A 19,176-nucleotide genomic window follows, 5' to 3' on the forward strand; every position below is an offset into this window, starting at 1 on the left:
CGGTAGTCTCAATCAATAAATGACTTTGAGATTTGAATATTTCGATTGCAAGCCCTATTCGCGACATAACACATTAGAAGTGATGTCTCATTAATTACCTAAAGTTATGGTCACAAAAAATAGAATGAGATGGAAGGATCCGTGATGACTATCTCTGTTGGCTCGTTTTTTTGGTCCAGTGCGCATTCCTGTTGGTACTTATTACTTCCATGCGTTCAGTCAAGACGTCGAACGTTGCATTCAACGACTTGACGAGTTGACCTTTGGTCATTTAATGACCGACGAATGAGGCGTTTGTTAAAAAAAGTTTACATTATTGGAGAAACAGATGGCGTTGTCTGAGTTGTACTAACTGTCAAACCCTCAGAACACAGATTTTGTGTCAGCTCACATCTTATTTCCACAGAGAAAATTCTATAATATCTGCCCTCATACGTTCTCTACAACAACGACGCTTGAAAAATAAACATTCAGAACTTGTAAATTTTAGACTAAATAGAACACACTCAAGTACTATTAAAACTAGTGAGTTCTTATTCTGAGTTTAATACTTCAACCTCCTCGCTCTCTGTGTGACGTATTTGACGTTCGGTACACTATGTTGTAACGACATCTATCGGCTTGTACAAAAACTCAACTGACAGACTGAACGAACTAGTGATATAATCGAATAGCAGATATAGCAGATTCAACCAGATGACTGCGACATAGTTATATACTAGAAAATCCTTTCAGATATCCGAAATACAAGGCAATGCCATTTTTAAGTCATACGTTTGCCGTAATGGGCCAGTTGACTAACTTCATTGAGAACTCCCCAAAAATGAAGAAAGAAGGACAATGGCGAAAACTTAAAAATTTCACCTATCATTCGGGGTATTATCTTCCATTCAACGACATTGGAATTTTGGTATTATTTCTTTCTTTATAAATTTCTGTGAGCCCCTTCGGCATGCATGACAAACAACAATAACGAATGCCGGATAGTACTATTACAAAGAAAACACTAGAATTACTATTCTTTTTCAAGTTACTCTGGAGATGTTTTAGGTATGGTTCACCAACGTTTGTTACATTTTCACAAATATTTATATCTGAATATAAAGTAGATGCACGAACACGTAACCCGTTTTCTAAAACTACTTGATATAAATATATAGTGACCTGTAGCTCTCGACAACTCGGTCATAGGCTACAGGCACTATACCTTCAGTCAGACAACAGTCTGACATCGGGAATCCATGGAGCAGTGGATCTAGCCGCTGTAGCTTATACTCACAAGGAGAGTCGCCTCAGATTTGTGAGACCCCTCCCTGATGTCCTGACAGGTGCCGGAGCTGTTGATGGCACGCTCACTTCGCGTACTCCATCCGGATCACTCGTGTTTGAATCCACACTAAGTAATAACCCCAAGCACTTCAGGCCTATCTCTCTCTTGTGCCATACATACAACCTGTTTGAGAGATTACTGTTGACCCGGCTCACGGGGATTGTTGACCCGAAACTCATCACAGAACAGGCAGGATTCCGACCAGCCAAGTCTTGTTGCAGCCAAACACTTCGACTTCACTCACGCAACACATCGAAGATGGTTTCGAGCTGGAGAAGGTGACGCTGGCGCTGTGTTTGTGGACTTGTCCGCTGCCTATGACACAGTAAACTTAAGGCGACTGTTGTGGAAGGTGGAAACTATGACTGGGGATCATCGCCTCGTTATGGTACTCCGCGAACTTCTTCACAACCGTCACTTCCAAGTCAACCTTCTCGCAGAACAAAGTTGTTGGAGAGCCCAAAAGAACGGTCGGGTAGCGTTCTAGCCCCGCTCCTCTTTAACATTTACACAAATGACCAACCATCGAGCCCAAATACGTCCCGCTTTCTCTACGCAGATGACCTTGCACTAACTTCGCAACACACGAGCTTTGAGGAAGTTGAGGCTGACCTTACCGTAGCTCTTAATAATTTAAGTGCCTACTACAAGGAAAACTCCCTCAAGCCTAACCCATCAAAAACTGAATCTTGCGCTTTCCATCTTCGCAACAATCAAGCGGGACGTAAACTTGATATCACGTGGCAGGGGGTGCAGGGGGTGGATGATTGCTCATAATAGTCCCCTAAATACCTGGGTACCCTGGACAGGTCACTCACCTATCGCAAGAACTGTAAAAATGACAAAAAAAAGGTACACTCCCGCAACAACATTCTACAGCGCCTTACAACCACAAAGTGGGGAGCCTCACCACAGGTGCTGCGGACGTCTGGACTGGCGCTTGCGTTCTCCGTAGGAGAATATGCGTGTACAGTATGGGGTCGATCTGCCCACGTCAAGCTGGTGGATACTGCACTTAATGAAACGTGCCGAATTATTACTGGTTGTTTAAAACCGACTCCGGTACAGCTGCTTTATCCACTGGCTGGCATAGCACCCCCGGACTTCCGCAGGACTGTGGCAAGTTCCGCAAAAAGGGCCAAAATGGACGACACACGACATCCCATGCATGGCTTCATCCCTGCGCCGCAAAGGCTGCCAAGTCGACGAAGCTTTATGAAATGTGTTGATTCACTGAACACTGGCCAAGCGCAAGCGAGGTGTGCTCTCTGGCGTCAAAAAGTGTCCCTTCCAACCCCATTTGTGCAGCTGTCCGAAAACCTTCCATCTGGACATAACTTGCCTTGGGAGACCTGGAAGTCTTTAAACCGACTTCGAACACAGGTCGGTCGTAGTAAGGACAATATGGCTAGGTGGGGATTCACGGATGCACAAAATCTGAACTGCTTGTGTGAAGCGCCACAAACTATGGTGCACCTTACTTCATGCCCCGCGTGTCCCTACACCTGTACGCGGGAAGAGCTCATGACCGCTACCAGCAGTGCAGTATCAGAGGAGAGGGCGCCACTGTCCTATAAACAAGTCGAATTATTACTCCAGTTTTGAAAATTTTAATTAATTATAAATACGTCATCAAAGTGTATAAAAGTCATTAAAAACCAATTAACAACATATAACTTATCAGTGACAGTGTTTGTGAGACAAATATTCCAGAACTACAAATAGAAAAACGAAAACAAGTAAACACTAACAAATCGTGCTTATAATTGAAATTTAGAACACTTTGATAAGTGCCAATCACTACTAAGTGCAACTAAAGTGTATTTTAAAACTATTTGTATTCAAAGTGTGGCGAAAATACATTATTACAGTGATATGAGTGAATTTATCAATAATCTATTTGGTGAATCACTGTCTGGCTTGGTCAAAGTCCACTAACTGTCAAACCGTGGAAAATGTATAATGAAATGGATTAATTCGCCTACATTGCCAAAGCGATCGTAGATCAGTTGGTTAAGATATCGACTACGACCGTAAGGTTCAAGACCAACCATAACGAAAAAAGTAAAAAGAATATTAGTCATGGATTATTTCACTAATATAACATTTCGAAGAGGAACTCGTACTAAATCAGAGACCAACAATGAAAGCTGTGACGGAAAAGAGTTATCTTCTCAAACTATAGATGGCAGCACCTGTAGTTTACCAGACTTGTCTGCAGATGGAAGCACCTGCTTAAATGTTGAAAGTGAAATCAAAGAACTTAAACTACAAGTAGCCATTGCTCATAATGAAGTAAAAGAATTATCGCTTCAAAACTCAAGTCTAGCTAATGAACTAGATGCACTAAGAAAAAAATATGAATTGGTTAAAAAACTTACAAAATATTCGACGCCAAAGAAGCATAAACAGAAGACCTCTACTCCCAGTAAATCCTCGAACATTAATCCCAAAAATGCAAATACCTCAGTAGAGAGAATGCCTACGAATCTGGTGAAAGACAGTAAAAATCACACACCGACCACTCCTATACGAGTACCATGCACATCAAAATGTGTTGCTCCGGAGACAAAAACTTCACCTTACGCTCACAATACCATGACTATGACTTTACCAAAAATATTACAGGAAAAGAGAAATAAAACAACACAGAGCGAAGCCATCTCTTCAAATATACCATATAAAATACATATCTTAGGTGATGAAAGTGTACGGGGATTAGCTAGCTTAATGTTGAAAGCTCGGCAGTACAAATGGAATGATCTTTATCAGATATCATCTACTGTGATGCCATTTGCCAATACTAAGCAAATAATAGGCTCTTCCAAAACTACGCTTAGCTCTCTAAGTACGCAGGATATCATCATACTGTCAACTGGAAATCATGATGTAAATAAGCATGTATTTTTGACTGAGTTGCAAGAAACTTTAATTAGATTTAAGAACAATGATATATTTCTATTATGTGTAGATGACAACCAAAGCAAAATGTCCCATACTCTAAACAAGATATTATTCTCATTGGAGAAACAGTTTGTAAATTGTACTGTTATAAATACAAACGATTTGAAAACTATGTATAAACTACCAACATTATTGGATAAAATATGTTTCAAATTAAATATAGAGATTGATGCCCAAAAATACCAAACAGAGTTTGTAAAAAAATTGCCACAACATATTCAACGTATCAATAAAGAACAAAAGAGATATGCTAAGGGTACCATACCATATTTCTTTAATTTACAAAATTCAAAAAACAAGGTCCAACAAGTTTTGAATAAAGATCAGAAATATGCTAAAGGAACTATTCCCTATCTCTTTAGTTTGCAACATACAAAAAATAAACAGGTAATATCTACAGAATGTAACAAAAATTCAAAGTTTTTTCGTGTATAACTCTATACGAATAATGCATCAGAATATAAATGGCTTATTATCGAAATCTGATCTACTTACTGTTGTATTGAGCGAACTCCTCGATAAGGGCATCCGTACTGATATATTATGTATTACAGAACATAAAATGACCGACAATACTGCAACATTTCTAAACGTAAACAATTTCAAACTAGCGGCTTACTATTGCAGACAAAATAGTTATGGTGGATCATGCATTCTCTTGTCACAAACCCATAAATACAAGGAAATAATAAGTATTAAGGATCTGAACATCCCGAATATATTTGAATGTTGTGGTGTTAATCTAATAGACCACAATATTGATATTATATGTATTTATAGACCTCCCAAATATGACTCGAAAACCATTGACCTTTTTTATATTACATTACATAAACTTTTGACATCACTATGCTACAAAGCTTCAAATAAACTGATTATATGTGGAGACTTTAACATAGACCGAATGAAAAAAACTAAATTGAGTACCGATTTTGAACAGTTACTACATAGCTATAACTTGAAACTCTCTATTAATGAACCAACTAGACTAAGCAGCGGTACATGTTTGGATAATTTCATCCATAACATTAGAGGCTCGAAAGCCAGTGTGATAGAGCTGGCTCTATCAGACCATACAGCTCAATTGTTTGAATGTCCAGTAGAAAAAACATGTAGCCTTGATCATTGGTTTGTGGAACGACAGGATTATTCTACGGAAAATTTAAATTGTTTTAAAGACTGTCTTTCTAAATTAACTTTCAGGGAGGTGTACGATCAAACTGAGGCTAACCAAGCCTTTGATTTATTTTATGATACCTTTAAATTGTACTATGATCTTTATTTTCCTTTTGTGAAAATAAAAATATCCTCAAAATGTCGACCCAAGTGGATATCTAAAGGTATAAAACTATGTTCAAAGAAAAAACGTAAAAAATTATGGGAATATAGAAAAAATCCAAGTGAAAAAAATAAACAAGAACTTACAAATTATAGCAAACGTCTTAAACGTGTAGTTCTTCAAACGCAAAAGGCACAAAATAACTATTACATAAAAAATTCTGATAATAAATGTAAAGCGACATGGAAGACCATTAAAAAAACGAAATGTCAATTTCCTAGTGAGGACATTACACAAATAAAAATTGGAAATCGACTTATTCAGAATCCACAAAAAATTGCACAAGAGTTTAATGATTTTTTTACAAACCAAGCAGATAGACTTTCATCGCTTTCTCAACATACGAAAAATACTGATGCAATCAATAATCATATAGAAAGTAATGAAAAGTCTGTTTTTCTTGGCCCAACAACGCCGGATAGTATTTACAAAATTATACGTAACCTAAAAGATACTAATAGTACAGGCTATGATCGCATATGTACAAAAGTATTAAAATATGTAGCCTGTTCGATAAGTCCAATTCTTTCCTACATCATAAATTTATGTATAGAACAAGGTATATTTCCGACAGCTCTTAAAAAAACTGTAATAATACCTATCTTTAAAAAACTAAGCAGAGAAAATATGGAATACTATCGCCCAGTAGCCCTTATACCCATTATCTCTAAAATATTTGAAAGAGTCATCTATAATAACATTTATAATTTCTTTGAAAAGAATGACATTTTTGCAACAGAACAAGCAGGATTCCGTAAAAATAAAAATATTAACTCCACAATATATGATTTTTTACTAAAAGTCTATACTAGTGTTGACAAAAGGCAATTGGTTAGTGCAATGTACATGGATCTTACAAAAGCTTTCGACCTTGTTGATCATAACATACTTGCAAAGAAGCTGTATGCGTATGGTGTAAGAGGTAATGTACTCAATCTCTTAAAATCGTATCTTGAGCATAGAGAACAAATCACAAAAATTAAAAAAATTGATCCTGTTACTAAAACTAGCACGGATTATATTTCAGAAACAGCAGTAGTCAAATATGGGGTACCCCAGGGTAGTGTTTTAGGGCCACTGCTCTTTCTAATATATATAAATGACTTTCCTAAAGCAACAAGCCATCCTGTAGTACTATTTGCAGATGACAGCACAGTAATATTTAGGGGTATTGATAAAAATAAACACGAGAATGACATTCAAGATAATTTAAGTAGTATAATTAGTTGGTTATCACTGAATAATTTCATTATAAATATCGAAAAATCCAAAATTATGACATTTACTTCAATATATAATAAAAATGAACCCACTGACATAAATGTGACATATCAAAATAATTCCTTATGTAATGTGAAAAGTCATAAATTTCTAGGATTAGTAATTGACTCTCATTTGACATGGAAACATCAGATTAACGCTGTATGTACTAAATTAAACAAGTTTGCCTTTGCACTTTATATGCTCTCAAAAAAATCAAACCAGGAAACAGTACTAACTGCATATCATGCTTACGTTGTATCCACACTAAGATATGGGATTATATTTTGGGGCAACTCAACAGACAAAGAGAGTGCATTTAAAGCTCAAAAAAGATGTGTCCGAGCAATTTTTAGACTAAAGCAAACTGATACATGCAAACCACATTTCAAAAAACTTAAATTGTTGACATTACCAAGCTTATATATTTATGAAGTTGCAGTATTCGTCAAATCGAATTTAAATAGATTTACAACGTTAAAGAGTAGAAGGCACGAAAATAAACTATGTGCATTCTCGAGGAGGACAGCTCTCTTCGATAATAGTATATTTGGAATGTCTACAAAAATCTTTAACCACTTACCGCAAGATATAAGAGAGACGAATAATATGATACAGTTTAAAAAACAATTAAAAAAACTTCTAGTAGAAAAGACATATTATAATGTACGTGAATTTTTTGCTGACAATTTGTAATATAATATATTATGACTAGCTTTTAATTTTGTAATTTTATTATTAATGGTATGCATGCACCAAATACTCATGTAATAATATTTGTACGCCCCCAAAGGGCAGGATGTAGCTGTACTTATAATTTGTAATAACTTGCCATTTACCTACATTCATGCAAATAAAAATATTCTATTCTATTCTATTCTATTCTATCAGTGGCCCAGTTCTGGGCATGTATTATTTAGCGACTTTGTTGGTTTGTCGTCTACACGATAAGAAGATTAATTTTTAGGTAGTAATACAATAGTAGGTAATCAAAATTGTGATTCCAGTTTACAACAAGACCGTTTATATTAAATCAGAACGTGAACATAATCAACTATGCACGGAGGCACAAGGAATACACTGGGCACTGCACTGTTGCAGGAATGGGAATAACTGAAGAAGGGGTGAGAAAGTAGTTCCAGTAACAATAGCACCAAATTACTCTTAACGGAAAAGACTAGCTTTGACGCCGTCTGCAATATTGCAATACATTAACAACGCAAAGCGCATCAGAATATTACCAACTAAATATTTTGATCAAATTATAAATTAAATATATATTGTAACGCAACATGCATTACAATATATCAGAGCGGTTAAACAACTCGTGGCTTCATATGCCAAAATAACTATTCTTGTAGTTCTTTGTCTATACAAATGCCTAAACTAGATTTGATTTATATCTATCTAAATAACTGCCTATGTGGTCTAGTGGTGGAAGCTCTGCTTCATGACCTGCTGCTGCTACAGGTCCCGGGTTCGATTCCCCGGTGAGGCCTTCAATTTTTGTTTCCAAATTGAGGTTCCAAGTTTAGTTAGGACATAGTGAAATGATACAGTACATCATGTTAACAGATATAAGTAAAGCCCTATCCACACGCTTGCTGTTTGTCACAAACACCGCAAACAGCAAACGAAGTCCCAAACACCAACCACAATCACCCAACACAAACAGCCATCCACATGCTCGGCGAACGTTCATATCATTCCGAATCGGCAAACATGGCGGACGACGAGCTTATGGCAGCTATTACTTTCGGTTTGACATATTTTTATTAAAATTTAAGCAAATACAATGGTGGATGATTAATATACATAGAAATCTTACGAGGTACTACTTTAGACCTATTATTTGGGCTTTAATTTGCCATAATAAATACAAGTAACATAATAAATATTAATAAAATATAGCAAGTAAATACGTCCGCCTCCCGCAAGCTCGCACGCATACTGATCGCTGCCAAACGTGTGGACGAACTATTTGCCAAACATCCTTTGATCTGGCAAGAAAAACCGACACCGATGCCGAACACAAACAGGCAAACAACGACAAACACCCATCCACACGTCTGTTGCTGTTGGCTGTTTGCCATTGTTTGCCAAGCGTGTGGATGGGGCTTAATATAACAGCAGTCGGTCGGAAAATTTAGAGACTTCTGCGTAGGTAGTTTATCTTAATTAGATTAACCGCCGTAGTCAAAATTCGTCTACGAGGACTTTATGACACTCTGGATAAATCTGTCCTACAACTGAAAATCAATCCATTTGCTATTTGAAATCAATCCATTTGCTATTTTATAAACTCTATACATTTCAGACGCAATCAGTAGTATTGCTAATTGCCCCGGTGGAGGTCATTGGCACAAACGATTGTAAAAAGAGGATGAGCTTGATTGGGATTAATCATAATTATCAACAAAAAAACATGTACAGAATTATATGCAGTACGATATACAAAACGAACACTGGCCAGGTACCTATTACAATTACAATAAAAAACACAAAATCCATAGACTAAAATATTCATTATTTTTTATATTTATTTATTATTTCGCATTTTAAGTTTAGAGAACTAACTATTTTAAAGGATTATTGGTATGGTCACCGGCGTCACAGCAAATATTATAAGGCTGTTCTCCCATTACGATACAAATTTAGATAAGGGCGGGGACGGGCACCTTGGGCACCTTGGGGAACTTGGGAATCTTTCTTGGACACCTTGGGGACCTTGGGGACGGGACGGGGACGGCAACATACCTTATTTGGATTGAAATAAATTTTAATGATGTTCATATAATTGTTATGTTATGTAAATAGTGCCAACATTTCTACAATATTATAGGAAACATGATTTGGTGATGATTTATCCGTTTTGGTGATAAAAAGATTATCTATTGTAAACTTGCAATTATTTGGAGGCGTGTTTATTTATTTTGGAACGTAAATGTTTGTCTTTGGGATTTCGATTTTGGAGTTGGTTTAATTAATTTGTTTTTTTTTTGGTGCAATGTATTAGCGTACAAATATATTTTTTGGTGGTGATTTAAATTGTACCCGTATTTTAACAAATCTTTATATTTTTTATTCCTAGGGTGACTCCGGAGGACCGTTGTTCTGCAGCAAAACCGGAGAAGAAGGAGAATCATCATTTGGCATTCTAGTAGGAGTTGTATCAGGTGAAATGACTCATTTCGAAAAACATAAAAGTATTGCATTTTACACGAGGATCTCACGTTTTGCAGATTATATAGATAGAAACGAAGCGAGACCAATGATGCAACACACATTTCACTCAATTCACATTGTTACGAGTATCGGTATCTTGATATTCAGACTTTCAGACTATGTTTTCTGTAGACCTTCCCTTAGTGAAACTTTTGTCTTCGATGTATTTTAAGGTCAATTAATAATTTTTTAATAAAGATACTTGTTTTTTTTATCGGTGTTTTTGTGTATTTATCTTGGTTTTTTAAAACTTAATAAGTAGGTACAACAAATATATATAATATCCTACAACAATTAATACTTATACTTACAGTTTACTAATAGATAATATATAAACCTATCTGCATAATATATATACAAAACATAAATACCTAATATAAATATATATACCTATATTAATATAAACACACAACAACTGAGGTGAATAAAAAGATGAACTTTCTTCGGTCCTATCCTGCTGAGATAATGAGCGCAATAAAGGGCTAGTACGGGTCGCATTTAAGACGTGACAAGAGTTTTGCATCGCGCTCACTCACATCGTGCAGCCTCAAGACCGAGCGCGACGGAGAACTCTTGTCACGTCTTAACAGCGCCCTGTGCAACAGGGCCTGATAGACTCACGGAGATCTTTCCACAGTGTAGCTGTAACGGAGAAGGAATTAAGCATAAAACCTGAATGATTTAGTGGTAAGGACAACCACCGCTCTTACTTTAATAGTACTTTTAGTAGTACTTATTTATTTATTTATTTGGTTTTTAAGTCGGGAACAAAGACTTACTCTACTGTTCCCAAAGTCTCACTCTGTGGCACTCCTCTGGTTAGAGTTAATAAATTTAAATACTTGGGCCACTGGGTCACCGATGATTTAAGAGATGATGAGGATATTGAGAGAGAACGCAGGTCGCTGGCTGTCCGCTGTAACATGCTGGCCCGAAGGTTTGCAAGGTGTACGAAACCAGTCAAAATTACGCTCTTTAGAGCATACTGTCAGTCATTTTACACCTGCAGCCTTTGGACCAGCTACACGCAGCGGGCATACAGTGACCTGCGCGTCCCATATAATAACGCATTCAGGATTTTGTTGGGGTTGCCGTGGAGATGTAGTGCGTCACAAATGTTTGCTGAGGCACACACGGATGATTTTCACGCGATCATGAGGAAACGGTGCGCCTCGATGATGACACGCCTCCGCGGCACCACCAACACCATCCTGCGTGTGTTCGCAGACCGGTGGGACTCCCCAATGCTGCGTCTTTGGGTGCAGCGTCACATCCGCTCTGCATAGAATGTTTTTTGTTTTAATTAATTTAATTTTATTTATATTTACTCTACTAACTCTAACTAAGAAAAATTGTTACTAATAAGCTATGGACCTAAATGTCTGAAAATAAAAATGTTTATTATTTATTATTATTTATAAACACTTTATTGCACATTATTAAGTTACATTTAATAAAAGGTGAAGAACATTAAAAGAAAACTAACAATGTACAAAGGCGGGCTTATTGCCAAAAAGCAATTTCTTCCAGCCAACCCTTGTTAGGTTGGGAGAAGAGGACATTAACGCTTTCAATCAATTAATAGCACAATAAAATATTAACAAATTAGCCTATCAGTATTTCTTAGGGTGCGTTGCACCATTTAACTTTAACTATTACAAACGTCACATCGTCTGTCAAAGCATCGGTTAAGCGAAAAATTGGTTGCACCATTCAACTATGGTTAAAATGACGTCATAACTTTAACGATAACCATAACCACACCATGTTGGCCGGTTACTGTTAAAGTTAAAGTCAGGTAGCTGTCAAACCCGTTGTATAACCTCAAAGTAACAGTATTACGTACAAATATTAATAGTCAATAATTCTTATCATGTCGCTTCTACGTGAAATAGTGCTTGAAACAAGTTCCTCAGAAATTGAGATTGAGGTGGAGTAAGTACGGAACTTACGAAATATGAAGAGAAAGGTGTACTTTCAGAGAACTGATAGATTCGCAGGTTCCAGGTCTCAAAAATGTGGCTCGTGTGTTTGCTTTAAAACTAGAACCTTTCTTACTGCCTCCAACGACGAAGTAAGTGCACCTATTATTATGTTGTAGGTTCAACCGCATTGATCCACATATCTAAAAATAAAAATAAAGCATGGGTTAAATGGAAGAAAACCAAGAATATTTCAGATTATGAATTATTTTCTTTATTTAGGCACAGGTACAAATTAGAATCAAAAAAATGTTTTGTTGACTATATTGAGTCCGTTGAGAATGGTATACGTACTAACATTAAAAACTTCTGGAGTTTTATCTCTAGTAGAAAATGCAATCCCGGAATACCGTCTACCGTTCGGTATAAAAATGACATCACAAGTGATCCTAAGGAAATATGCAATTATTTTTCTGCCTTTTTTGAGTCTGTTTACGAGCCTTCCTCTGCGGATCTTAGTAACTGGGATGTTGGCCTGGACCCATATAAATTCGATAACCACTCCACCGTGAACTTAAGCAGTATTCATCTTTCATGTGATTCTATCCTGCGTGAACTGAAAAACCTTGATGCCACTAAAGGACCGGGCCCGGACGGGATACCAGCCTCCTTTCTAAAAGCGACATCTGTTAGTATCACTATGCCTTTATATATTATATTTAACAAATGTCTACATGAGGGATCATTTCCTGCGGTGTGGAAGAAGGCTAACATTACGCCAGTTTTTAAAAGTGGCTCGAGAAGTAATGTAGAAGACTACCGGCCGATATCAGGTTTGTCGGCCTTGTCGAAGCTTTTCGAAAAGCTTGTACACACACATATTTATCCTCTTCTTCACAGTAATATAATCCAACAACAGCATGGTTTTGTTCACCGCAGATCAACTGTCACTAATTTAATGTTATATTCTAATTACTTATTCGATCATATGGACCATCGCATCCAAGTAGATTCAGTGTACACAGATTTTCGAAAGGCTTTCGACAAGGTGGACCATAGACTCCTTTTGCAAAAATTGTCATATAATGGAATCAAAGGTGATCTCCTCCGCTGGTTTGCATCGTATATATTCAATAGAACTCAAAGAGTTGTAGTAAACGGCTTCGAGTCCAATACCATTTTTGTATCTTCTGGTGTCCCCCAGGGCTCAATCCTAGGCCCCTTAATTTTTATTTTATTTATAAATGACATAAACACATGTTTCCATAACTGTAAATTTCTACTATTTGCCGACGACCTTAAAATCTTTCTAGGTGTTCAAAACGAACATGACTGTGTTTTATTTCAACAAGACCTCGACAGGTTTAGTACATACTGTACTGATAACAAGCTTCACCTAAGTCTGTCTAAATGCTGCTCCATTACTTTTACTAAGAAAATTAATGTAGTCAAGTTCACTTATAGTCTCAATGGTTTCAATCTCCCAAAATTGTCACACATACGTGATCTTGGTGTCACTTTTGATTCACATTTACATTTTGATATTCACATAGATAATATTGTTAAAAAATCATTCCAAATGTATGGCTTCGTCATGCGAACCTGCAAAGATTTCAAGAGATATTCCACTTATGTTTATTTATTTAATACTCTAATACGTCCCCACCTAGAATACGCTTCATGTATATGGAACCCCTTTTACGCTAAGTATGAAGATGCTATTGAAAATGTGCAACATAAATTCCTTCGTTCAACCTTTTATAAAATTTTCAAATCAAAATTACCTTACCCAGGCCTACTTGATAAATTTAAAATGCCTACACTTAAATCTAGGCGGATACTTCTCGGAGCCATGATGCTATACAATCTTTGTAGACATCGGTTCGATTCCATTGAACTAATAAACTCCATAAGCTATCGCGTGCCGCGGCGAGGCGGCCGGCAGCGAGCTGCGAACCCGCAGCCTCCAGCTGCCGCACCAACGCCGGCAAGCGCGCGCCACTGCAGCGCCTTGTAGCTACTTATAATCAACTCTTTAATGACGCTGACGTGTTCACACTTACTCCCTATTGTTATAAGAAACATATAACTGAAACACTCAATAACTTACACATGTAGTAACTCATACACACACACACTACTTAAATGTCACTTCAATCCTCTTTCCTCTCCCCCTCCCCGTCCCTTCCCCTGGGTTGTTTAGTGTTTAGTCTTTGTGTTTAATTTAGTCACTCTTTGTAAGTACTTGCAATTGTATTTAAAAACTTCATCTGTGGATAACGGTGTGGATTGTACACCAAATTACTCTTCTTATATATACGTGTTATATAATGTATGTGTACAATTGTTTGTTGTCCCTAATAAATAAAATAAAATAAAATAAAAAATAAAATAGGTGTAATGATCATCTTCACCACCGTCCACTTCTAGCCATGGGCTCTTCCAAGGAGCGAAACAACACTGTGCCCTCGGCCTTCCTTATCAAGCCACTACCGGCTACCTGCCGGTTGCCGGTCCAGCGCAGCAATCTAATATCAAAGTAACCTACGTAACTCTTTAATTGAATAACCTTGTTTTCAGAAATTTTGCAATCACTCAAATACAGAAATATATCAATGAAAATAAGGACAGAACTAAGAAGAGTGCAGCCCATTATTGTGGCTACGGCATAGCTGCATAATATTTTATGTAAACAAAATAGAGACCCTGTGCTGTACCACCAGCTAGGTTTTTTTATGATGATTCATCATCTGATGAAGAGGAACCTGTCTATGCAGTTAACAGGAATGATGAGCATAATCGAAGGATGTCAATAAATAATTATTTTAATAGATTACATCGTTAGTTTTTATTTCAACTTGTTAAGAATTAATTAATAAGATAGTGAATAATAAAGGCTTCTATTCTATTCTATTCTCTGGGGATGTAAGTACCTGCACCTGGCTCTCTCGAATGGAACCTTTGTGCATATCCCCAAGGTCTAAACTACCTTCCAAAGCTTGGACCATTTCTCCACCACGCTGGTACACTATGACATCATCATAGATAAAGTTATGTCAGCCAGAAACTTGGGGCTCCTTATGGATAGTGAACTACGGTATATAGAACATTTATTTTATTTTTTTATTTTTATTTTTATTTTAAGGTTTACACAACAGGTTAACATCAATTTTAAATATGTAACTTAATTCTAAATACTTTTCTAGATATTAACCCAAAAGGCGTGTAGACACAAACATATTACGAAATTAATAGAAGCAGAGCTTTATGCTATGTTGATATAAACTAAAAGTTGATATGAACTAAAAGTTATAAACTAAAAGTTATAAATTAGACACAAAAAAAAAATATGTACAATATTATAGGACTTTCTTAAGGAATGTTTTAATTTTACCAGTGCTTTTATCGAAGATGTCAAATTCATTATGTTTTTTACTTAGTTGATTGGTAAGGCGACACATCTTCTTGAGTGGGTCATTATAATCCGTGTTTGTTTTGGCTGCTGGAATAACGAAGATGTTCTGTTCGGTGCGTTTAAGATGGCGAATATTAATATTTATAGAAGTTAGAAGTGTCGTGTTGATCCTGGAATGCAATATTTTATGCAGGTAGAGCACTTGACAGATGTCCCTTCTCATTATGAGACTATCCAGCTTAAAATGATCTAGCCTAGATTTATAGCTCGGGAGTTGACGAGTAAGGCCATGTCTACGGCAGAGGGAGCGTAAAATTACCTTTTGGATTCGTTCTATTCTCTGTTGATGGACTTCATAGAACGGGGACCATATTACCGACGCATACTCAACCAGACTACGGACAATACTATTAAATAGGGTCAATAAGCTGTCAGGATTTTTAAAATGCTTAGTTATTCTAATGATAAAGCCAGTTAATTTATTGCATTTAGATATGATGAAGTCGTAATGATCTCTGAAGGAAAGCTTTTCATCGAGAAGAACACCAAGATCTTTGATTACATATTTGCGATCCAATACGTTCCCGTCTATCTCATAGTTATAAGAAATTTTATTAATCTTTTTGGTAAATGTAATGGTATTGCACTTTGAGTGATTCAAGAACATTGCGTTAGTTTGACACCAGTTTGAAATTATATTTAAATCATTTTGAAGAATATCACAGTCAGTGGGCGAGTCAATTATTCTATACACTTTTAAATCATCAGCATATAATAAACAGTTGCTTTTGATGTCGTCTATTAAATCATTAATGAAGATGATGAAAAGCAGGGGTCCCAAATGTGAGCCTTGCGGAACACCGGAGGTAATACGTGTTGGCTTAGATTTGAAGCCCCTGACGACTACCATCTGACTGCGATTCTTGAGATAAGATTCAACCCATCTATACAAACTTCCATGGATTCCGTAAGAAGATATTTTGCGACATAGAATATAGTGATTCACTTTATCAAACGCTTTACGAAAGTCTGTATAGATAGAATCAATCTGTTTGCGATTACCGATAGCGTTACTGAGGAAGTTAGTATATTCGAGCAGATTAGAAACAGTTGACTTGCCCTGGACAAAACCGTGCTGCAGTGGGGATAGACTTTGTTTAATATGGTTATATATATGGTCATAAACAAGTGATTCAAATACCTTACCAAAGCATGACAAGATGCTAATTGGCCTATAGTTATCACAATGTGTACTGTTACCTGATTTAAGAATAGGTACTATATTGGCAGTCTTCCAGGCCTCTGGAAAGATACCCTGCTTAAGAGATTGTTCATAGAGAATATGTAAAGGCTTAGATAATTCTGATGCGCACATTTTAATAAAGTAGGGTGGTATCCCATCTGCACCAGAGCCCTTATTTCCGTCAAGATTGCGTAGTTTAATCAGAATGTCATCGATGGATAAGTGTATAGCGGAAAGGGTGAGATGGTTACATGCTTTAAGGTTCAAATTGTTGATGTTTTCGGTGGGCTCCTCAAAAACTGAGGAGAAATATTTAGAAAATAGTTCGCAAATTTCTTCCGCTGTAGAAGCTGTTTCGTCGCCTAAACTCATGCTTTGTGGAATAGTATTGCTACCTCTTTTGCTCTTTACATAAGTCCAGAATGCTTTAATGTTGTTATGAAGGGCATTTTCAGTCTCAGTAATGAAGGATTGATAGCAATCATTAATCATTTTTTTGGATCGATTACGGAGTAAAGAGTACGCATCATAGTCTCTAGGATTCCGATACTTTTTAAAGCGTTTGTGTAGTCTCTTCTTTTCTTTAAGGCAATTAATAAGTGAAGCACTATACCAGCAAGGAAACAAGTGTGATTGGTCTTTCACCAACGGGGTATATAACAGTATCAGTTCGTTTAATGTGACATAAAAAGTATCAATGTTAATTAATGATTAAACGAACTTACCTTAAGTGAAGTTCAATCATAATTACACGAAGAGCTTCGTTCGAAGAGATTAGCATAGACATATGTAGTTTCGCCTAGGACTTCGCTATTCTGCACTATATTTTAGGTAAAATTCCCATACTGAAAAAATAAAACAAAATAAAAATATTTGTGGGTAGGAGTCAAACTTACTCCTACTCTCGGCTGCTGTCCGTCGTCATTTAGTTTGGAGATAGTAAAGCTGTTAAATATTTCACGGTTTATGATAATGGGTTTTAAACGCAATATTGCTTATTAGGGAGGGGTGGGATGCTAATCTCTTCGAACGAAGCTCTTCGTGTAATTATGATTGAACTTCACTTAAGGTAAGTTCGTTTAATCATTAATTACATTCGAGCTTCGTTCTCGAGATTAGCATAGACATATGTAGATCTTGAGAGTAAATAAAAGTGAAATATTTTTGTACTATTTAAAAATGTACTTTATTTTAGAAATTATACTATTCTGAACATTCATAGCCTGATTCGGTGGTCATTATACATTTTTATAACTTTGATCATAATAATACCAAAAAAAGAATGGTAAGCTAAGTAAGTAAAGTAATTTTTATACTCCATAGCTTATTGAAATAATAATTAAGTAAAATCAACTAATAATTATGCTTCTACCAAAGGCGTTTCGATCAACATTATCTGAAATAATTCTATTATAGAATTTGGCAAATGTTGAAGAGTTTTGGCGGTTTTTCGGATGAGGTCCAGACTGACACCTGCAGTTAGAGCCTTGGACGTGGACGCGTGTCGCGTGCTGTGTCCTGAGAAGATTGAAACCTCTATGCCACTACTTGCTAGCGTTAGTTTAATTCAACGGCTAAGGGTTTGTGATATAACCGCTTTATGCTGTTTTTTAAAAGAAATGAATAGGCTTTGTTGATCATTTCTCTATGTTTCAGTTTTATGAATATATGTACCTAAGATATTTGCAGGACATGGACAGGATGGTTTTTCGGCAAAAAATGGAACATAAAGGGTTGGTTGTGATCATCCGGCTTGAGATGATTCTTATGATAATTTCCGTATTTTTAATAATTATGTTAAGTACTTATTTTAATTTTTGAGAATATTTGTTCTCTGTGAGCAGTTACAAGTACCAGAAGAGTAATTAATTTTTCATGATCCAGGGTTTCATCAGGATATTAACTGGACAAAAAATTTAAAACCTGGGTGGTATCCCAGGTTACATCATACCTGGGACGAGGTGGTCTTAATTTAAAAACACCCTTTAGGAATCTTTGTATCCGATCATCACTGCCAACCTGCTGACCTTATACTAATGAAAGAGCTGACCTACAGCAATTAAACGTAGCGTATTGAGCACCGTTATCAAACAATGTTGTCAGAAATACCATAATATTCGGAATAGAATGATCATAGGGATCTTTGGAATTATTATTACAAAATCTGAACCACTTCTTTAAACATGTATCATAATATAGCTTAAATGTATTGTGTGAAAGTGACGCTAACATGATAGGTATTGATGAGGAAAGGATGCCTCTTCGTATAAACTATGTCCTGATAATCTGCCAGCAATCAGTGTAATATTCAGGTTGCTGGAATTAGAAATAATCAAATTATGACTAGGTCTAAAAATAATTGGCTTACTGGTGAGAAGACTGGTAAATAGTCGGTACCAAGGTTGAGTTGGCTATTTAGGTACGACTACTATGCCAGTTGCCCTGTCGTTTATTATTTTTCTTAAGCATTTAAGTATT

General features: G+C 36.4%; 1 protein-coding gene across 3 annotated transcripts in view; it reads left to right on the plus strand.

Annotated features, from left to right (window-relative positions):
• The window catches only part of LOC105397812 (venom peptide isomerase heavy chain), a 90,872-nt gene extending 80,540 nt beyond the window's left edge, over window positions 1–10,332 (plus strand). For all 3 annotated transcript variants that reach the window (XM_048629643.1, XM_048629644.1, XM_048629645.1), the window contains exons 3-6: window positions 736–910; window positions 7,901–8,017; window positions 9,211–9,366; window positions 9,985–10,332. In XM_048629643.1, the coding sequence (XP_048485600.1) occupies window positions 736–910; window positions 7,901–8,017; window positions 9,211–9,366; window positions 9,985–10,290 (754 nt within the window). In that variant the 3' untranslated portion in view covers window positions 10,291–10,332. The remainder of the gene's footprint in view (window positions 1–735; window positions 911–7,900; window positions 8,018–9,210; window positions 9,367–9,984) is intronic.
• The last annotated feature ends 8,844 nt before the right edge of the window (window positions 10,333–19,176 follow it).

The sequence above is a fragment of the Plutella xylostella genome, chromosome 23 (assembly GCF_932276165.1).
Source record: "Plutella xylostella chromosome 23, ilPluXylo3.1, whole genome shotgun sequence".
NCBI classification, from domain to species: domain Eukaryota; kingdom Metazoa; phylum Arthropoda; class Insecta; order Lepidoptera; family Plutellidae; genus Plutella; species Plutella xylostella.